Raw genomic sequence first — 21,853 nt, 5'->3', positions numbered from 1 at the left:
ATATATTAAAATTAACTACTAAAATTAATTATTATATATTTGTATACAAATCAAGGTAGACAGAATCGCGAGTTGACTCGCGAAAACGTACGAGTTTACGTTTTTTTTCTCTTTCCGTCACGCTTCTACTACTCGAGTCATTGGAGTTGATTATGCACAGAAACGCCAGAAAAAATCGCAGAGTTGTCAGAATCGCAATTTTGCAAGCAATCTACGGTTGGAGAAAAAAGTTAGACCAAAATTTGATTTGCTGTGCAATACAGAACTCAACTTGAATCTCAAGCATAATGTGCTGAGAAGGTGTTAGAACCTTCGATTTTCCTCCATTTTTCCTTCTCAGTCTTTGCTTCTGATGTGTGTAACCCACTATGTCTTTTTTTTCTATTTCTTTACTTCAATAGGAGTTATTCTATTAAAAGAGGATAAGGATATGTTTGGAAAAAATTTATTATTTTGAACATAAACAATAAGAAGAAGTAAAGAGTTGAAATGGTGTTGTGAGAAATGAAAAATTTGAAGAAAAGTAAAGATGAAAGAGGGCAATCGAAAAAAGAATGGCGATTGAACTGAAATGATTAATGAAATTGATTTATTTTTATTTTATTTTTCTTTTGAAAACTTTAAACTTTTTTTCCTCGTTCTTTTCTTTTTGAAATCGGTTTTTTTTATGAATATCTCCTATTGATTTTTTTTATATCCTTTATTTACTATTTGTTTTACTGCTTTTAGTTAGATGAGCCTAGTCAAATTTTTTTGTCCAAGTCCAAGTGGTGTTTTGGGCTTATGGCATATATATATATATATATATATATATATATATATATATATATGAATTATTAAATTATTTTTTGTTAAAATTAATTTAAGAATTAGTTATAAAATTCATTTTATTCGTTAATCTTTTTTACATATTTTTATATTTTTTTATAATTTACGAGTTATGTTTACGTTTCGTCTTATGATTTTACGAATTACGATTTTATCATAGTCGACCGAGTTAAAATAAAAACTACGAGTTTATTATCTTGATACAAATATATATTATTTAATTTATTTTTAATATAAATTATGTATTTTAATATATATTTTATATTAGTAATTAATTTTGATGTAATTGTTTTAAAAGAAGTGGTAAAGTGATAAATTTTGGAGGGAATAGACAGAAATAAGTTACTCTTCTGTGATCACTTATTTACCCATAGGTGAATTTACATTTTTGACTACACATGGACTGTAAGTCCGTGACACTCCAAGTACGTACCAATTTTGCATTAACTTTCAAAGAGTGGTCCCATGACACTGCCGTAACACAAATTTTGACAAGTACAAACTCCAAAACAGAATACCATGGCAGGTATCTAGGTACTCTCTTTCTGTTTCCCACGAGTACAATCATATCTATAAAGATTACTAGAAAAATTATTATGATAGAGAGAACTAGCGTCTAGCGCTCTATCTGTATAGTGACATGACTAATATTATAAACTCTTGTGATATAGTCAATAACCTTGTCCAGCACTATGTCTGCATTCACTTCTGGCCTAACTATAACATGGCAAGCCAGCAAAACCTTCCCAACAGTGATGGCCCAAATATGCAACTCATGAACAGCCAACACTTCTTCCATCTCCAGCAGCCCCCTTTGGACCTCCGCCGCGTCTATTTCACGCGGCGTGCTCTCCATCAGAACTTCCAGAATGTTCCTCAGCATGTTTATAGTTGTCCCCAAAACAATTACCGAAAATACTAGAGTGCAAATTAAGTCAACTATTTGCCACTCCGGCTTCCACCATATGATTGCTCCACCAATCATTACCCCCACACTCTGGATAGAATCTCCAAGTACATGCAGATAAGCCCCCTGCACATTCACATTTTTGGATTCCCCAAGAAGCGGTGTAGAATCCTTTTTTGTGTGTTTTGTGCCATGATGATCATGATCACTACCATGTGCATGGTTGTGGCTATGGCCGTGATCATGACCCAATAAGAAAGCCATAATGATGTTAACAACTAAACCAAATGCAGCAACAAGGAACATTAAGAAGCCATTGACCTCACGAGTCCCTGAAATAATTCTCTGAATGGCTTCATACACTAGAATCCCAGCAAGCAACCATATCAACTGGATAGAAAGCAGAGCACCGAGAATCTCTATCCTGAAAAACCCGTATGATTGGCGAGGATTGGATTCCCATCCAGCAGCCCATAAAGAAAACAAAGAGATTGCGAATGCTGCAACATCTGAAAGCAAATGTGCTGCATCAGTTAATATTGCCAGACTATTTGCTTTGATCCCTCCAACTACTTCAACGCTCATGAAAATAACACAAAGCACCACTGCTATTAAAAGCTTTCGCATCGAAGCTGATCTCTCTTCGGAATCCTTAGAGAACCCACATGCTGCTTCCCCACAAATTTTTCTACTTACTCCTCCGTTCCTCCTTCCTAAGTCAGGAAGATCTCCACTGATTTCAATGACTTGTGAATGGCGAGGGCTTTGTGCTTCCATAGGTGCTGATGAGGTGTGTGTGTGTGTGAATGAATATGACTATAAATTTTGAGTCTCCAAGTGAATAAATACCCTATAAAAAGATACAATAAGAATCAAATGACTGCACATTATGACACTGATGATCCGTCAAAATCATAAGGCTAGGCAACAATAAACACTGTATTATGGAAATTTATGCAAGTCCTGTTCTGTTGACAACATTTTTTTCTTATAAAAAAATAAAACAACCTCCTATAAGCCCTTTCCAGCCTAGTAGATTGTGACGTTTTCTCTCATCATAAGAGAATACCTCAAACAAAACAGCAAGCACAGAAGTTTGGTTTGGCTGATATATTTATTGATTAATTGATAGTGATGAAAAAGAAGTTCCTGTATCCACTGCTACTTTGCTACTGGAACTTACAAGGATTTGAGCTTCAGCTTGAGCTTGGTTCTTCAAGACAGGGACCTAGGTTCAAGCATTGCCAATTCACAACGGTTGGCAAAGAGACAAGAAATAAGAAAAATCAGAGCGTAGCAGTAGCACTGGACACAGGTTCTCTTCCCATCATTGGGGAATATACGATTCCCATTATTTGGTTATTATACCCAGTAACCCAGGTAAGGAAAAGGGACCAAGAATTTTTTTTTTTAATCAAAAGTGAAAACCCGTAAGAGAGAAGACAGAAAAGGAGGAGAAGAAGGCAAAAGGAATGAATGAGACAGATTAAGAAATGGCGTCTGCTTAATTTGTTTAGCGATTTATTTATAGAAACAAGAAAGACACTGTTAATATGCTATGTAGTTGGGACTGGTAACTGGTGGTCCATTGAAGGATGTTCACTCTTTTGACTTCACAACTCCGAACCAGATTGAATGACTGTTGTCAATTTCCCAAAACACGTGAATCTCCACTTGTTCGCTCCAAGTTTTCCTACTCCAAAATATGTCTAATTTTTTTTATATGAAAAAAATAGGGCAAATTATAATAATAAGTCAAGGGAGCAAAATTTTACACCAATCAGCCAAGACAAAAACTGTTTCATTTATATTATATGTAGTTCGAATCAGCTAAATTTGAACTTCATTTCTATATAATTTGAATTAGTTGGGTTCGAATTATACACAAACATACGCACACACTAATTCGGACCAGATGGGTTTGAATTATACACAAACACACGCTAATTCGAACCAGTTAGGTTCGAATTAAACACAGTAATTCCTACACCCACGAAATTAATAGTTTATTAAAAAAATTTATTAAAAAATTAATAATTTAAAAATTAAAAAAATATATATTTTATTTCATACATTAAAAAAAGTTAACAAAATATTTAATTATGAGACTTCTTTAAAATATTTGTGATCTATCAATTCGAATTCCATACAATACTCTTTTGTCCATTTTTAATAGCTCATGAATATTTTTTAATAAATTTTTTTAATAAATTTATTTAAATTATACTACAAAAAATATTTTATCCTATGCAAAACAATTTAAAAAAATGGCTACAAAACTGTTAGGAGCACTATAAAAATTTGTAATGTTCTAATAACTTAGGTAAATACATGCATGTACTCAAATTTTAAATAAAATACACTACATAGTCAATAATAATTTAGAAATGAAAGAAAATATTTTATTCCATACAAAATACCTAAAAAATATATTTTATTCTAATACAAAATAATTTTAAAAAAATAGCTTAAAAGATGTTATGAGTACTATAAAAGTTTGTAATATTATAGTGATTTAGGTAAATACATGATAAAAATATTTTTTTTTAATTTCTAAATTATTATTAACTATGTAGAGTATTTCTTTAATGTCCTAAGTCATTAAGATATTATAAATTTTTATGTAGAGTATAATTCGAATCACCATATAATTTAGGAGTACTATAAAAATTTGTAATATCCTAATGACTTATGACATTAAAGAAATACTCTACATAATCAATAATAATTTAGAAATTAAAAAAAATATTTTTATTATATATTTACCTAAATCACTAAAATATTACAAATTTTTATAGTACTCATAACATCTTTTAAGCCATTTTTTAAAAATTATTTTGTATTAGAATAAAATATATTTTTTAATTATTTTGTATGGAATAAAATATTTTCTTTCATTTCTAAATTATTATTGACTATGTAAAGTATTTTATTTAAAATTTGAGTACATGCATGTATTTACCTAAGTTATTAGAACATTACAAATTTTTATAGTACTCCTAACATTTTTTAAGCCATTTTTTTAAATTATTTTGCATAGGATAAAATATTTTTTGTAATATAATTTAAAAAAATTTATTAAAAAATATTCATGAGCTATTAAAAATGGACAAAAGAGTATTGTATGGAATTCGAATTGATAGATCACAAATTACTGTGTGTAATTCGAACCTAGCTGGTTCGAATTAGTGTGTGCGTGTATTTGTATATAATTTCGAACCTAGCTGGTTCTAATTATGTAGAAATGGAGTTCGAATTTAGTTGGTTCGAACTACATATAAACGTGTATTGGTGGATTCATGAAGCAGTTTTCGTTTTGACTTATTAGTATAAAATTTTGCTCCCCTTGACTTATTATTATGATTTGTCCAAAAAAATATTAGGGTTTTTATTCAAAATAGGATTATTTAGTGTAATTATAGGTGGGTAAATTTTACAAGTTAATATGCACGGTGTGTATAACACATGTCAAGCTGTAACAACACCTCCTTGCATGTTGTATCCTTATTTTCTGCACATTTACAATACTGAATACACTTTAAATATCAATATTCAACCAAAATATTATTTTTATCTTCATATTAAAAATAATTTCTGCCAAATATTTTCTCTAATTAATGTGGTAGCTATAATATTTTTTTTACTGCCCACAAAATCTTTTAATCTAATAGACCAACAATTAATCTGTTGCAAATTTAAATTACATTTAAAAATTTATTATTTACTAATGAATTATTGTATACATAAAGCAAGATTTGAATCAGACACTTGCGTGAGTGGAAAAGAGATATTCAACAATTCAAATTAATTTGGTAATTTTTTTTGTTGGGTCTTGAGTTAGTTTGGTAGTTATAATCTATAATCATAAATAGTAATAAAAAGAAGAGTAAAACCCTTCTCCGGTCCCTAACTATTTATGAAATTGACCTGGCGCCCCCTTATCATTGGAAATTAACAACGCGGTCCTTAACCATTCTCTCCGTGTGACCAAAAGGACCCTCTTACCGGTACTTCCGGTTACTTTTTACCCGAAAACCGGCAAGAGGGTCCTTCCTGTCACACGAGAAAATGGATAAGGACCGTATTATTATTTTCTAATGGTCAGAGGACACCAGGTCTTTTTCTAGATAGTTAGGGACTAAATATTTTAATAGTAGGGTTGCACGTAGAGACTAAATATTCTTTTTAGATTTTTAGAAGTGATATTTGTTTCATTCAAATGTTCGTGATATGACGAATTAATTTTAATTTAATTTTACGTATTTAAATTTTGTTTATTTAGTTACTAATTGGAATTTTATGTCAGAGGGTTTAGAGTTTTCTTTATTTAACCTAAAGTTGAGTGAGTTTCTTCGATTTAATTTCTAAACCAGTGAACAAATTAGATTGAGGTATTTCTTTCTTGTTGCATCAAGAAATTGAATAAAAAATTAACTGATTCTTTTTGTATTCAATTTCTTGATGCAACAAGAAAGAAATACCTCAATATAATTTGTTCACTGATTTGAAAATTAAATCGAAAAAACTCACTCAACTTTAGGTTAAATAAAGAAAACTCTAAATCCTCTGACATAAAATTTAAATTAGTAACTAAATAAACAAAATTAAAATACGTAAAATTAAATTAAAATTAATTCGTCATATTACGAACATTTGGATAAAACAAATATCACTTCTAAAAATCTAAAAAGAATATTTATTCTCTACGTGTAACCCTACTATTAAAATTATGGTTGATGAATTTAATTCCACTAATAAAAAAAGCAGTTTAATTTTTTTAGGAAAAGGTGTATGAAATAATACTCTTGAACTAACTTTTTTTTTTAAGTTCAACAATATAGAACATACATGTCGTTCTTAAAACCCTAAATCCAAGACATAATAATGCTTAATCAACCCAAATAATTATCACTTTTGTGTTAAGTCTTGTTGTTAATGATTTCGTACTATCTATTAAATTTAACGTTGTTTGCTCTACCTCCACATGTAAAATATGGGAGAATGCATTAGATGCAAAACTTAAAACAATGCTTTTTTTTATTTATTTTCTAATTTTAAGTAAAATCCCTCCCCGGTCCCCTCACCATTAGAAAATAACAACGCGGTCCTTAACCATTCTTTCCGTGTGACCGAAAGGTCCTTCTTAACCGGAAGTACCGGTAAGAGGGTCCTTTTGGTCACACGGAGAGAATGGTTAAGGACCGCGTTGTTAATTTCCAATGGTGAGGGGGCGCCAGGTCAATTTCGTAAATGGTTAAGGACCGGGGAGGGGTTTTACTCTAAAAAGAATTCTAGCAAGCGCATATTCAACTTTAATCCCTCAGCCTGATAGATCAAGGATTAATTTATTGTGGATCTGAACTTTATTTAAAGATTTGTCGCTAGCCAATGGATTACTGTGTACATAAGGCAAGATTTAAACCATCGACACTTGTTTAAGCGGATGAGTAAACTAACCACTCAACTAATCCAAGTTGGTTAATTTTTTTTTTTATTTGGTTGTTGTGGTGCTGTGAACTTTATTCCCTTGATACCACGGCCCAGACTTTATTGGAATAATAGAGCCCATCTAATAAACTTGAGGCCTATTCTCAATTCAATCTAAGTTTCTGTTTTGCCACCACATTCTGCCTTCTTTTAATGACTTTCACACCATGATTTGCTGTTGCAAATTATTTATGTTAATGTTTGCACAGCTTTATGTACATATTTTCTTTTGTAGATTTTTTTAGATATATAAAAAAAATATTTTAACTTTTTTCATTTCTTATAAATAACTTTTAACATAAAAAAATATAAAAAAATACATAAAAAGATAATAGATATAACATTTTTCTATGTTAATGTCCCTCTAATTCAGTGCTATAACTTGTGAGCAATAAACTAATGTTAATACATTTTAGCCTTCACAGTTAGGGTAGAAGGTGTACCCTATTCTATTCTACCCGCACCTCATATATAACATATATTTTATTAAGGAAGTGAGAGTTGAACCCACAATCTTTTTTATGTAATGACTTATAATAAGTAAACAATCACTAAACTAGTTAGTTAATTTAGTAATTTAAAGCACTAATTTTTTATTTTTTATGTTATTAATATGTATAAAATTAAAAATGATTGAATTTTATATTTACTTTAAAAAAAATTGATATTTCTACGGATAGAATAGAATAGGATAGGGTTTAGAACTTTAGGGTGTAGGTAGAGTTAGGATTGAGAGATTCTCAACCTGCAGGTAGAGTTAGGATAGAGTCCAAACTCTACCTACTCTATTCATTGCAAGTCCTATTCACAGTAGTTCACATCCAAAAGTGATTCCATTAACTTTACCCAATGGTTAGGGTTTTTAGGGTTTTGAAGGACTTGTCAAAAGCTAACTCACTTAGGGCTAGTTTGGTTAAACTTTTTAAATAAGTTCTTTTGAAAAAAGAGTTTAAAATATAAAGACTTTTATTATAATAATTTTTAAATAAGTTATTTTGTATTTAAAAAGTTATTATAAAAGTCCTTGTTTTAAAGTTGTGCATTAAATAGAAGTAATAAAATAACTTTTAAAAATAAGAGAAATCACATTTTTTAATTTCTTCAAAAACTCTTAAATAATTTTTTAAAAAATTAAAAATTTATCTAAAAAATTATACCAAACACTATTAATATAACTTTTTATAAGTCAAAAACTAAAAAAAAAAAATAACTTTTGGAATTTTCCAAAAGCGAACCTTATTCTTACAATCTTACTTATTATATTAGGCAGCTTCTTCGTTATTCCACTAACATAACAAATGCAGGAACCCGATACCCTGAGCACAAGCTTCGCATTCAAAATCAACATCCGATAGTGACGAATTTCATGGATGCGATGCCCATCATTCTGCCTCTAATAATTTTATTCTTTGTCCGTAATATGATTATCTCCTATATATATTTGTGGACCCATTCCAATTTCCAAGACAGCACTTGTCACTCCCTTGTCTTAACTAGGACCAACCGCATCTAAAAAATCAAGCACATTTTTTGATAGCGGTAATATTAGAAAAATAAAACAATTTTAATTTTATTTTATTTTATATTTATTAATTTTAATAATATTATAAAAATTTTAATTATTTTTAACTAATTTTTTGTTTACTAACCATTTTCATTTTCCTAATTCACTACTAGTAGTAAAATTAAATTATGCACTAACCAGTTATCAAACATCAAATTACAGAAATAACATTTAAACTCGAGTCATAAATGTCAATTATAATAACAAAAATTATAAAAAATATTTAATAACAAAAAAATAATCAAAAACAAAAAAAAATTATAAAAATAATTAATAAATATTAAATAAAATAAATTCTAACTATTTTTATTAAGACAAACGATTAACAAAAGAGATAAAATTATGGAGAGTGCTAAGGAAACAATGAAAATTTTGAATAAGAACAACTACCAATTAAATAAAAATACACTACATTCTAATTTAATGCTACTAATCAAATTTACCCTTTTAACCCTATTAATTCACATTATTTACACATTGTTCAAAAATTTTGTTGGTTACTTATACTTTTCTTAAAATTATTTCCCCCCACTCCTTTCTCTTTTCTTAGTTCTACAAATGCAAATAAGTCCGGAAGAAAAATTTATACCCTACATTTATTCCGTTTCTTACCATACAAGATAAAGTTCATCTTTCCAATTGAAAGATATAAAGATAGGAGCCGAAATGGCATATATTGTTAGGCATGAATCCCTTTGGCTTTACAAAAGCATAGCACTTTATACTTTTAGAGGAGAATGATAAAGTCATTTGCTGCATCAATAAGTGCCATGCGTTCAAACTTGCAATTTTTTATTCTCGTCTGACAACGGTCCAAGCAGACAACTAAATTACTAAATTACATTCGAAATTCTACGTCATTCACAGAACCAAAAGAGTTTGGATTAGCAGAAAGAAGAAGAAACAGAGTCTCGTCATTAATTATATATTCCGGTTTAGTTTATCTAAATTCATAAAATGACCTTACTTTACCTTAGCTTAGCTTGAAGTGCACACAAGACAGTAACCAAGAAATTCTCACAAACTGTTTATCTCTATAATAATTTCTGGTTGGGAAAGAAATAACAAAAGAACTGAAAGAACAGGAAGAAGAGAAATAAGACATATATAAAACTAACTTTATTACAGTTAAAAAAAGTCGAAAGAGGAGGGCATTGCATGGCATATTGTATAGCGGCTAGTTGTTCAGACATCGACATGGCAAGGTGGAGCACCAAGAAGAGGAACCTGACCAACAAAGCCTTTCTTCAAACCCATGACAAGGTCGCACCTCACATAGAGGCCGTAGTGAGCGGTCTTAATGGCACCAGCCTTCCACCTCAGCCTGCCAAGGAGCACCACTCTCAGGCCCACAACTCCATATGCCTGGTCCACCATTAGACCATTGGAAACCTCCGCAGAGACGGGAACCGGGGTGCCTCCGATGACGGGGGCCACAGAGACGGTGCTGTGCTTGTCCTGGTGGAGGGGGGGCAGCATGACCTGCTGCGTGATGGCCTGGTTCCTGTAGGACACGAAGGCGGAGAACCTGTCCAGGTAGAGGGAGACGCGCCTGTTTGGGTTCCGAATGAGGAGGGTGAACTGCATGGTGGTGGACATGAATGGCGGGGTGGTTGTGTTGAGGGAGTAGATGGCGGCGCCCACCACTTTGAAGCGGGGTTTGTAGGGACGGTAGACGAGCCAGAGAACGAGGAGAGTGATGCCAGCAAGGAGGAGGAAGATGGTGAGGAAGGCGCACATAGAGCGTTTGGCGGCTGAAGAATCGTTCTTGTGGGGAGACCCCATGGGGGGTTTGTCCGTGTAGTAGTCTTGTTCGGTGTCTTTGAGAGGAGGAAGATGGTGATGTTGGTACGGTGGCTGTGGCTGTGGCTGTGGAGGTAGCTGTGGGGGTGGAGGGGTTGGTGCTCGAGTTGGAGGAGGGCGGCACTCTTCTGCTGCCATGGGAGTGAGTGCGTGCTGTCTCTAGTTAAAGAAAAAATGAATGAATACCAAGTTTGACAAAGACATACAACGAGAAAGAGAAGTGTGGAGAGGAAAGTCAAGCTTTGGCTCCAGCAGGACTTAATGGACCACAAAAAAAGTTATAAAAGGACTAAAGGAGGGTGGAAATGGGAATTGAATCACTTTGGAATTAAAGTGCATGACCCTAGACCCCAGTTTATCCTTCTAATTTAGATCAATGTTCCAGCCAGCAGTGATCACTCCTTTAACCTCAGACCGTGTGAAAAAGAATTAGGACTTATGTCTTGCTGCTTTCTATGTTTTACCGTTTTACCTCGCTCATTTATTCTATTTTCTTTTTCTTATTTTGCTTTTATTAGTCTCCTAGTGAAATGCAAAAATGTAGAGCATTATTAACGTGGGATGAAAATTTATCATGAATTCAGAAAAATGTAGAAACCAATACGTACTAAATGTATTTGTAGTCATTATTTTAAATTTTTAATTTCTTCACTTGAGTTGTAAGTACTAAGTAGTGTCACAACTGGCTTTTTTTTTTTACTTTCACAACTGACTTTTGACTCCTTTATTTTATGCTCCTTAGTCAAGGCCCACAGCTGAAAATTAAAAGACCAGGTCACCGTCTGCTTAAGTACGTCCATTTTTATTGTGTTTATAAACATCAAGAATTACTATTTTTTTTCTCTCCATTTAAGAACCATAAGATAAGATATGAAGCAAATAGGTAGACGTGTACTATTTGTATTATTAAAAAAGAAACAAAAGCGGAAGTGGACGAGCTGGGATGGAAAAAAGAGCCAAAGAAGGCGATGTGGCTGTTTTTAGGCCCTTTCACCGACAAGGGGATAAGCTTCGACGTTTGGAAAAATGAACAGTTTCAAGTGCTTATGTGTTTTCACTTCAATGATACACCCGTTTCCGTTTGGCATGCGTCGTCAGATCCAACAGCTCCCTAACATGCTCTGCATCCCACAGGTGGTAACCATATATCGCATACAATTTCTACACGTCAGTAATATTATTGCTAAACAAAACTCATCCAACTCTTCAATACGCCCAAACTTCTTACTGCTGCATGTGATGAATGCTAATGTATCTCCAGCAATCAAAATATTTACGTTAAATTTGATGGGAAAAATAAGAGAAATGAGTTTGAAAAGATATGATTATACCATTATACGACTGAACGCTTGCCGAGGCATAAGGTTTCAACCTATTCATACAGAAGCATACTACCTATACAACTACAGCCTAATTCTTCATCCAACAATAACCAAACCAAAACTTTAGATCAATACCACTAAATAATTACAATCCTAAATATCTAATAGGAAGTCAATGTAACAAGCAAGAAGAAACCACTAAGAATGCTAATATCAAACAGGATACACAAGACACGAACTTTATCAACCTACAGTTAACCCTTCTTGAGGCAAATCAGTATTTGAAGTCAATAATGAAGGTAACTTTAAAACGAACAAATTTCAGGAGCCACCTACACCTGCTACTGGATGATCATTTTGCACCTGGCGAACGAACTGCCCTTTCACCCTAGGGCGCTGCTCTGCCAGTCTTTTCCGGCTCTGATATCGAACCTACACAAAAATGAGCAATAAGCATCAGAAAAGTTTGCATCTATGGCATTTAGTGAAAAGTGAAAAACATTCAATTGGAAGTTCAAAACTAGCTCAAACAATTGATTGCATCAATGATAAAATAACGTCAGTTTGAAATGCTAATGTATGGTGATCTCAAGAACATACGGCTACAACTGCACTCACAGCATGGTTGCAGTACCTTCTTCTCGTAGCATCTCTCCTTCCTCTTCAGCCGAAACTTTGTTAGAGCTGCTTCTCTTTGGCTGCTCCGATGAGAATCTGTCCCTCTGAATCCATCATGACTATGTTGACTACTATCAGCAAAACTTTCAGGGTTGTTCTTAGTTACAACAGCTGAAGTAGCATTTGCATCACTTCCGCTGCCTATGCTTCCATATGCACCGCTGCTATTATGATTTTCAAGGTAAAAACTAGTACTTGCACTCTGACCACCAGCAGCAACAGAGTCATGCCTAACACAATCCAACTTGCTTTGATCATTTCCATTTTGATCAGAAGTGTAGGTGGCATCATCCGAGCATTGATGACATTCTGAATTGTCAGTTTCAGGGTTGGAATGAGAAGCAGCACTAGTGGGAAATGGAGAATTTTCTTTCTTGGACACTGGTTTCGGAGTCCATATGGGATGCACAGCTGATTGTGCACAGGGCATACGAGGGAAAGCATTGGCATGCCTCATAGAGTTATGATCAGAAGAAACACCAGTAGCACAAGAGAATCCAAGTTCATTGTTTGGTGATTTTGGTTCAATTTGGCCAGTCTGAGTGACCAAAGTGGTCATGTTCTGTTTATCTTGAATTTTATCACCGTGCTGATGATGAGTATGTGTATTTTCAGATGACTTATGGGATTCATGAGAATTACAACTGACACTTGATAGTTTAGCAGAAGTAATTGATTGAGATGGGAAAAGGGGCTGCAACAACTTACTGCTGCTATACCTGCACATGGGTATTGTATCACACATTTTATTAGAAATTCTATAATGTACTTTACTATTTTGTTCCAACAGATGAATGGGACACATGCTCCGGAATCTAAGGGAATACTATATTTTGGGTTACAAAAATTCAATCATGTACAGTTTGCAAATAATAAATCAAGGCATTCAAATTTAGTTAATTCAAACAATTCTTCAAGTTGCTGAGGATAAAGCACACCCCTATTACTACTATCTCTCTAAAGCATGGCAAAAATTACCATCATTTGTGAGCTTCGACTATAAATCCATGCTCTCAAAGATGTTTGTCCTATCCACCATATAAACTTCATTTTTCTTTTCTTAATAAAATTTGTTTCTTTGCTAGCACCCAATACATAAATAAAAAAGAAGAATTATTAAGTCTCTCTTAGTTATTTGATTTCAGTCACGTACTCAAAATCACAGGCAAATAACATACTCACCAAGAAAAGGCCGATGCAGTTGAATGGTTCAATATTTTCCTTTCTTCCAGTGCAGGCTTACATGAGCTACTAGGAGAATCTCTTCTTAAAGAAAGTCCCAATTGTGTATCAAAAACTGACTTGAATGCGTTGTCAGCATTGAAACTACAAATTTCACCCGTGCTCTTTGGAGAATTCTCAAATGTAGCAATCAAGTCAATTGCCCCTGTAGAAGGTTCTACCAGTGTATCATTGCATTTGTTGATCTCGGTATTAATATGAGGATGGGCTTTGCTTAATTCTGTTCTTAAAACTTCATCTTCATTTTCTGTTTCATCACAATCAAAGCCTTGATCTAGCCTTACACCTGTCGCATTAAGAGTTTTGTAGCACCTTGTAGCATCGGATACAAACATATTTGATTTCTCTGCAATAAATATGAACTATAAAATATCAGAAAATGAGGGCAAAAATTTGAACAAAAGTGGACAATACAAGAAAATTACAAACCACCGGATTCACTATAGTGCGTAGCTGATTCCCTTTCAAATTTGGTAGCCTCTTCATGCTTCACTGTGTCAATATCAATCAACTTCGAGGAACTTTTCAACGGGGACGTAACCTGCATATTTTTCATAGATGCATTCTCAGCTTCCAATAACGGTGAAGCACAAGTGCTCTGCACAAAACTTGACAGTACATGCAATTTCATGAAGCCAGCCTACTCTAGAAGGGAAATTTCATTGAGCTGTGATAGCTTCATATATGCATTGCACAAGTCTAATAGAACTTCAGGTATATAATTAGCATGGTTAAGAGTCAAAAGCAGTTTTATCCCATTTAAAATATAAAAAAAAAAAGGAGGGACAAGGGGAAAAGGGGGGTGGTTTCACAGTTTCCTAACACATTGAAAACTATAGGGGGATAAGGGAACACTTACTTGAGCATCACTTGCTTTCTCACCACTGTACTCTTTATTTTTCTGTGGGGAAGCCACAGAACCACTAGAATTATTGCTCGTAGCATTGTTTTCTGCAGCAACTTCAAATTTATTCTGCGGCAATGTTAAACTCTGATGGGACCGGCTAATCTGAATAAATAAATTAATGATTGAAATTAGAGGGAAAAAATTAAGCAAATAAAAGTCGATTTACTAAGCCCCCAATAAAAGATAAGATATGCACAAAATGTTGCTAGAAGAATATCGAAGAATTTAACATACAGCATGCCTTCTCCATACGTGCTGCCATAAGTTCCGTAGCTCATTCCTTCGAATGGGTTTTATAAGAAAATCAGCCGCACCTTTCAGCATGCATTTGAATACCATGCTAATTGAATCATTAGTAGACATCACTGCAAAACAATGAGAAATAGAAAATACACCTGAGATCACTATCCAGTTGAATTAAACAAGATTTAGTAACGTATGACGACAACATACTTATGACAGGAATGGTTTTGCAGATGTCATGCTCCATTATCAACGTGAGAAGTGAAAATCCAGATATTGACGGCAACTCCACTTCTGTTAATATAAGATCAATCTCAGGTGCTTTGCTCTTCAATGTCTCCCATGCCTTTAGGCCATCAGGAACTGCAGCAACTGTATGTGAAAACTAAAATTAGAAGATCCTGTGTGTTATACTTAAAGGAAAACATACAACTTCAACGCTGAAGCTTGAAGGATATAGCATTACTGGTGCCTACAAATTTAGAATACAACATGAAACTACTCTCTGTATGATTGAAGTTTGTAAGAATTATGTTTATCAACACATTGAGTTTTGATTAGTTTATGTAGCACTCAGATAAAGCTTTTAAAGCCAGACGCTCGATCCATTGAGCATTTTAGAAATTGATTTCCTCATAACAAGATAAACCAATCCATCCCTCAGCCAACAAGCTATGGATATATGGGAACCGAATAATCAGATTAAAAGATGCAAGTGTAACCATAAAGCTAAGGAAGACAGTGGATCGGTGGATCCATAGATGAATTGACCCACAGCACTGATTCGTTCCCTCACTAATGAAAGAATTGTCTTTATTCCTGACTCTAGAATTGACTTGATCGTGTTAGGGATGCATGATTCAAAGCCTTCTGTGCTTAATTTTACTTTTCCTCTTTTTATTTCTATTAGTTTGAGTATAATTTTTCTTGGAGCATACAAGAGTGCTGAAAATGAAGTTGAAGTTGATACCATCTCAGATCCTTAAATATCTCCTTTAATAGTTTAGGGAGTCAAATTATGATCATAATAAATAAATACAGGTAAAAGGATGGAGTAATTTAGAACAGGATTTAAGTAGGAAGAAGAAGTACCTTTGTAACTGCATTTTCGGAGAAGGGCGGATATGATCTGGCGAGTAGAATCATCGGCTTCAACAAGCAACACTCTGAGCGCCATCCGAGGGAGAAACCTCTCCCACCTAACCACCACGTCCCCCGGTGGCGCATTCTCGTCCTTCAGCTTCTTGATCTGCTCCTCCTGCATTTGCATCTGAATCAGCTTCAAATTCAACTTCCCTTGTCAGCACTCAACGCCAGTGACACGTCATTCATCCATTCTCAAACAGCGTGCTGCCATGGTCAAATTCAGAGACCAAAGAAACAAAATCCGCATCAAACAGAAAAACCCTAAAAGACAAAGACAGAGACAAAAGCAGAAAGTAAAAGAAGCAGGAGCAGCTGAAGAAGACGAAGGAGGAGGATGAAAGGAAAATGAACCTCATCCTTAAATTAATTTAGAGGCTTTAATTTTCTCAAGTGTTGAGGAGTTTGTGTAGCTGTAGAGCAAGAGACGTGAAAATATCTGAAAAGTCCGCCAAATCGAGTGGAGGCAAAACGAGAGAGAGAGAGAGAGAGAGAGAGAGAGTTCAACACAACACAGTTAGAGTGGACGAGACACCACAGCGTTGGTTTAGCACCGCGAAAATCACAACAAATATCTTTCCTTTTTTCTTTTCTTACTTGTGAGTCACTCCATCCATCCACCCGCTTTGTTCTTGTTGAATCAAAACGTGGGCCGCCATTGGGGGCTGTCCGCTGACGTGCCTTCTTCTCCACCATTCCTTCCTGATTTTTTCATTCACATCCATGGGCTCCACCCTCTCCGCACGTGTCACTCTCTCCCACCTTCTCTTCTTTTCCCGCACTATTTTATTCTTCCCAATTTACCAAGCTTCCAATATGCTCCATTCATTATTTTATTTTATTTTATCTTTTCATTCGTTATAATAAACATATGTCATAGGTTTGTTTATCAATACCTACACTTCAATTTTTTAGACCATACGAACCAGAAGAATACAATAATGTGAGGATATAATAAAGTAATTTCGGTGCTAGGTGAAGAGAGATATTTTTGGGGTAAGAATGCCACGTAAGCGCCGTGCCACCACACTTTCTTTTGGATTGTGAGAAATCATGTGGTAGGGACTCAGACACGTGGGACGCCGAATGGAACCTTCCAGAAAGTTGTGTGGTTCTTCCGAATTACTGTCTCGTTCTCAGCAGCCACTAGCCAGCAGCCCCGGTGCAGTGTGCATCCTGTTCATTTTATTGATTATCAATATTTATTTTTCTTTCGCTTTCGATTTCCTTTCCACCACTCGTTTTTCTTTCTCACGTTTTCTATTTTCGTTGCTCCACTACAAGTTTAAATTGTACGACATCGGTAACACCGATCATCTATTTCTGTTGAAATTGACTCCACTTATACTTTTGAACAATTGAAGTGGTCCCGTTAAGGTTTATGAACCAGACAAATTGTTAGGTAAAAAACAGTTTGGATATTAAAAACATCCTTATATTTTTTAGTCGTACATATATTAACTTAATGACTATTGTTCGTATCTTTTTGCAGAGGTTACGAGCTGATAAATTCAAAGATTTTAATTTGATTATTTGAGCAACGTTGATATTAGGCTAAAAGGGCAATATGCGAAAATACTCTAATGCCTAAATTAAGTAGTGTTCTCAAGGTGATTGTAATGAACAATCTCAGTTGCTTTAATGACGGTTCTATCAATCAATGTTATTTTATATATCACTTTTTCTTTTCAGAAAATTTTCACATTTTTAAAAGGCTGATTTTTATGGTAATGGAAAATATGAGTGTGTAGTCATCTATTATGGGGTATGGTGTGCTTCACCATAATGTGGGGCAGCTTTATGTGACATTAGACAGGAGCAATTCGGACCATACGAATTGCTATGAATAAAATATATGGTGCAAATCGGACGGTCCGATTTTTTAGAAGGGAAAATTTGAATTTTAGATGGTGCAATTCGAACCGTCCGTTTTGTTTTTTTTTTTAATAAATAGGAAAATCAAATCGTAGGGTCCGATTTGATTATTATAAGAATTTTTTGAACGAATTTGAACAACTCGTAGGGTCCGATCTGTGGGGTTATATGTATATAAAAATGTGTAACTCATAGATAAGGCAGAGAGCGTCTTCTTCCCCACACCGTGTGTTCTTCTGTGTTTTTATACTTCTTCTGGTTCTTTTTCTTTCTTATGAGGTTAAAAAAAATTGATTGTGAGGGTTCTGTTTTTGTTTAGGTTGTTGAGGAAAATGAATGATAGAGTTCTTTTAAGAGTATATTATTTTAGTCAGATTTTGTTAGAAATATTTGAAGGAGTAAAATTTATTTGTGAAAATCCATTAGATGTTGTTATTCCCTTCACAATCTCATTTGAAGAGCTGAAAGGTGTCATATATGAGAAGATAGATTCTGCGATGTCAAGGAATATATCATGTATTTTATACAGATATCCCATCACAGTATTTGGTGGATTCGTTCAATTTCAAACCAAATATATAACCGATGAAGCGAGTATGCAAGAGATGTTTTCAATGTATATTGAAAGTCGTGGCCAGATGTCGTTCATCGAGCTGTACATTGAATTCGAACAATCTGAGGCTGACTGAAATATTATACGAGAAGATTACAATAGTGACAGTGAGGAAGAGTTCGAAAGCAATTATGAAGCTGTGGATCCAAATGGAGATGAAGATCAAGGTGATGGCACCACGGCTCCAAATGTGACAGACGTGGCAAATGCACTAGCAAATGAAGTGCTGTTCGAGGAGCCATCTTTCATGCGAGTGTTGGATTTGGAAGCCATGCATGCTCCGGAATTTTCAGATTACATGAGCGCCGGTACGTAATTGCCTATTATTATAAGACGAATTAGAATTCCGTAATAAATTATATTCAGTGATAGAGCAAATAGTTAAGTGACATGTGAAAGTATATTTAATTAGCATTTGTTTATGTGTTGAATAAGTTAAGTGTAGAATAATAATATTGTATGTTAGTTATTAATGGAGCAAATAGTTAAGTGACATGTGAGAATATATTCAATTAGCACTTGTGCAGGTGTTTATGTAGTTAAATGTAGGGCAATAAAAATTTTTGGTTAGTCATTGATGTAGTTAAATATTATTTACTATTTGTTAAACAATATTTATTTATGTATTTATGTATTTTATTTATTATTTTGTTAAGATTGAGATAATAACCTGATGTAGAGTTTAATAATATGACCATAAATGTATTGAGTGTTTGACTTACCTTTAATTTCGGTTATTAAATTTTCGTATGGCTGCCGTCATGGCAGAAGTCCCTCTTGTTGCAGATGGTGAATTTGCTGTGGGGATAGAATTCAGTTCAAGGGAAGCTGTTATTAGGGCGATGAAAGAGTATGCCATCTGGAGAAGTGTAAACTATCGGGTGTATGAGTCAGAGCCGATGACCTTTTATGCCAAGTGTACACAGTAAGGGGATGGGTGTGATTGGCTTATCAGGGTTAGCATGATCAGCAGAAAGTACTATTGGATTATTAGGAGGTATAATGGTAGTCACACTTGTACCAAAGCCACCATTTCTCAGGATCATTTGAAGCTGGATTCTAACACAATTGCAGAAGCAATAAAGCCGTTGGTTGAGGCTGACCCCTCCTTAAAGGTAAAATCAGTTATTGCAGAAGTGCAATCGAAGTTCAATTACACTGTCAGTTATCGGAAAGCATGGTTGGCTAAGCAAAAGTCAGTAGAAAAAATATTTGGAGGTTAGGAAGCATCTTACGAAGCTTTGCCGATTTGGTTTAAGGCCATGTGTCATAAGGAGCCATCAGTTATCGTCCATTTTGAGACTATGCCTGCATACCAAGGCGATGCCTTGGTAAATGATATCCGGGTGTTGCATCGAGTCTTTTGGAGTTATTACCCCTGCATTAGAGCATTTAGACATTGTAAGCCAGTTGTCCAGGTGGATGGGACTCACTTGTACGGAAAGTATAAGGGTTGTTTGTTAGTGGCAGTGTCACAGGATGGTAACAACAATATCGTCCCAATTTCATTTGCTATTGTGGAGGGAGAGACTTCTGATGCGTGGCACTTTTTCCTTAGTAACATGCGACAACATGTTGTGACTCGGGATGGTGTAGGGCTGATATCCGACCGACACGAATCCATCAATGCAGCTGTGGTTCGCAGTAACGGAGCATGGTCACCTCCTCGAGCTTTCCACATGTTTTGCATCAGGCATATAGAGTCAAATTTACTGAGAAAATTCAAAGCACCGTACCTACAAAAACTTGTCATTAATATAGGTAAATTGTGTATTTCAAAGTTTGTTATCAAAAGGGATACCTTCAATAAGTGTTTCGTAACCCATTTATTTTTTATTGGTCGCCATTATGCAGGGTATTCGAGGACGGTGCGCGAGTACGAAGTGCATTATCAGCGGTTATGAGAACGGGGTGAGACTTACACTAACTGGTTAAATCGAATCCCCCGGGAACAGTATGCATTAGCATTTGATGGTGGCTACCGATGGGGTCACATGACGACGAATTTAGTAGAATGCATCAACTCAGTCTTGAAGGGTGCACGCAATCTCCCCATCACTGCACTTGTCAAAGCAACATTCTACAGGCTTAATGAGTTGTTCACTAGAAAAAGATCTGAGGCGGAGGCTCGGATTAGTGCTGGTCATATTTTTTCTGAACTTGTGACCTCAAAATTGCATGCAAACCAACTTGCATCAGGGAACATCTAGGTTAATTGCTTCGACAGGCAGAATGAGGTCTTTGAAGTGCGTGAGATGCCAAGTGGGTTGGAGTATGCCGTTGACCTTCGTCGGCACCGATGTGACTGTGGTGAGTTCCAGGTGAACCGGATTCCGTGTCGGCATGTGTTTGCATATTGTGCAAATCAAAGATTGGATTGGCAAGTGTACGTTCATGATGTGTATAAGATGGACCAAGTTCGACGGGTTTACCGAGCTAGGTTTAGGCCACTGGGGAACCCAACTACGTGGCCTGCATACAACGGGCCGCGATTCGTACCGAATCCGTACCTCCAGCGCGTAACGAAAGGTCGCCCCAGGATGATGCGCTTCTTGAACGAGATGGACACGCGAATGCTGCGTCGTCCAAGGCGATGTAGGTAATGTGGGGCCGAGGGACACAATTGTAGTAGATGTCGTCAGTCAGTTGGTGCAAGTGGCGGGGATAATGCTCAGTAGAACTATATATATTAGGATATTTGAAACCTTATATCTTATATGAATCTACTCTAAGATATGCGTGTATTTAGAATTATATATTATGTTGTTTGAAATGTGAATTTAGATTTATGTATCAATCTATTCAATGGCAAATGTGAGTTTAGCATTGTTATGAAAACCGAACCGGACCGGTCAGTTCAATCGGTTTAACCAGAGACCGATCATCTGGTCGGTTGGTTGTGCTGTAAAAACTGTACCAGCAAAAAACGGTTCTCGCAAAAATAGTAATTTGCTGCTATATCTCAGTCTAATGTGAGCACTACATAAATCGTACTTGATATATAATTAAGTTAATTCATACATAGAAAAGTGAAATGAAATATAAAGTACACAACATCTATTTTCTCATTGCCCACTTTACATCTTTCACGAAACTCTTGCATTTCTTCGCGGCCTTTTTGAACACGGACGGAGTGAATCGATTAGCACTACGACGAGGCAGATCAACCCTGAGATTGTACCCTTTTCCTGTGTCATCTAGAGTGCGTCCCTCACCTAGAACCAACATAATTAGACAGACC

At 35.0% G+C, this 21,853-nt stretch overlaps 4 protein-coding genes across 9 annotated transcripts; 1 reads left to right on the top strand and 3 right to left on the bottom strand.

Moving 5' to 3' along the window:
• Nucleotides 1-1,158: 1,158 nt before the first annotated feature.
• On the bottom strand, nt 1,159-3,093 carry LOC112758923 (metal tolerance protein 1-like). Its single transcript, XM_025807717.3, has 2 exons — nt 2,919-3,093; nt 1,159-2,585 (listed from the first exon to the last, which is right to left on the bottom strand). The coding sequence occupies exon 2, from the start codon at nt 2,510-2,512 to the stop codon at nt 1,445-1,447; it is 1,068 nt and encodes a 355-aa protein (XP_025663502.1). The 5' UTR covers nt 2,513-2,585; nt 2,919-3,093; the 3' UTR covers nt 1,159-1,444.
• Nucleotides 3,094-9,800: 6,707 nt separating this feature from the next.
• LOC112758563 (NDR1/HIN1-like protein 12) lies at nt 9,801-10,727 on the bottom strand. Its single transcript, XM_025807268.3, has one exon. The coding sequence runs from the start codon at nt 10,725-10,727 to the stop codon at nt 9,972-9,974; it is 756 nt and encodes a 251-aa protein (XP_025663053.1). The 3' UTR covers nt 9,801-9,971.
• Nucleotides 10,728-11,895: 1,168 nt separating this feature from the next.
• On the bottom strand, nt 11,896-17,046 carry LOC112758562 (two-component response regulator-like APRR9). 6 transcript variants are annotated; one of them, XM_072220067.1, is made up of 9 exons: nt 16,479-17,046; nt 16,074-16,331; nt 15,192-15,353; nt 14,973-15,103; nt 14,691-14,840; nt 14,264-14,372; nt 13,772-14,177; nt 12,530-13,308; nt 11,896-12,343 (listed from the first exon to the last, which is right to left on the bottom strand). In XM_072220067.1, the coding sequence occupies exons 2-9, from the start codon at nt 16,249-16,251 to the stop codon at nt 12,300-12,302; spliced, it is 1,959 nt and encodes a 652-aa protein (XP_072076168.1). In that variant the 5' UTR covers nt 16,252-16,331; nt 16,479-17,046; the 3' UTR covers nt 11,896-12,299. The 6 variants fall into 6 exon arrangements, with proteins under 6 accessions (XP_072076168.1, XP_025663052.1, XP_025663051.1 ...); XM_025807267.3 differs by having other exon boundaries at nt 14,261-14,372; nt 16,479-17,041; XM_025807266.3 differs by having other exon boundaries at nt 12,512-13,308; nt 14,261-14,372; nt 16,479-16,995.
• A 2,315-nt stretch (nt 17,047-19,361) lies between these two features.
• LOC112756879 (uncharacterized) lies at nt 19,362-21,215 on the top strand. The gene is made up of 6 exons (XM_025805491.1): nt 19,362-19,462; nt 19,568-19,772; nt 19,872-20,373; nt 20,467-20,480; nt 20,568-20,710; nt 20,840-21,215. The coding sequence occupies exons 1-6, from the start codon at nt 19,362-19,364 to the stop codon at nt 21,213-21,215; spliced, it is 1,341 nt and encodes a 446-aa protein (XP_025661276.1).
• Nucleotides 21,216-21,853: the final 638 nt, after the last annotated feature.

This window comes from Arachis hypogaea, chromosome 16 (assembly GCF_003086295.3).
Source record: "Arachis hypogaea cultivar Tifrunner chromosome 16, arahy.Tifrunner.gnm2.J5K5, whole genome shotgun sequence".
In the NCBI taxonomy this organism is placed as follows: domain Eukaryota; kingdom Viridiplantae; phylum Streptophyta; class Magnoliopsida; order Fabales; family Fabaceae; genus Arachis; species Arachis hypogaea.
The sequence above is the reverse complement of the archived record's forward strand: the minus strand, read 5'-3'. Positions and strand labels throughout refer to the sequence as shown.

What these genes read in the sequence shown, in the direction of transcription:
- LOC112758923 (XM_025807717.3), bottom strand. Translation starts at nt 2,512, where the DNA reads ATGGAAGCACAAAGCCCTCGCCATTCACAAGTCATTGAAATCAGTGGA.
- LOC112758563 (XM_025807268.3), bottom strand. Translation starts at nt 10,727, where the DNA reads ATGGCAGCAGAAGAGTGCCGCCCTCCTCCAACTCGAGCACCAACCCCT.
- LOC112758562 (XM_025807264.3), bottom strand. Translation starts at nt 16,251, where the DNA reads ATGCAAATGCAGGAGGAGCAGATCAAGAAGCTGAAGGACGAGAATGCG. An exon ending in ACGTATGGAGAAGGCATGCT is followed by an intron (nt 14,841 to 14,972) that starts GTATGTTAAATT and finishes TTATTTATTCAG; the next exon opens with ATTAGCCGGTCCCATCAGAG. An exon ending in GCACTATAGTGAATCCGGTG is followed by an intron (nt 14,178 to 14,260) that starts GTTTGTAATTTT and finishes TATTTATTGCAG; the next exon opens with AGAAATCAAATATGTTTGTA.
- LOC112756879 (XM_025805491.1), top strand. Translation starts at nt 19,362, where the DNA reads ATGGCTGCCGTCATGGCAGAAGTCCCTCTTGTTGCAGATGGTGAATTT. An exon ending in AATCGAAGTTCAATTACACT is followed by an intron (nt 19,773 to 19,871) that starts GTCAGTTATCGG and finishes ATTTGGTTTAAG; the next exon opens with GCCATGTGTCATAAGGAGCC. An exon ending in TTCTACAGGCTTAATGAGTT is followed by an intron (nt 20,711 to 20,839) that starts GTTCACTAGAAA and finishes TTGCTTCGACAG; the next exon opens with GCAGAATGAGGTCTTTGAAG.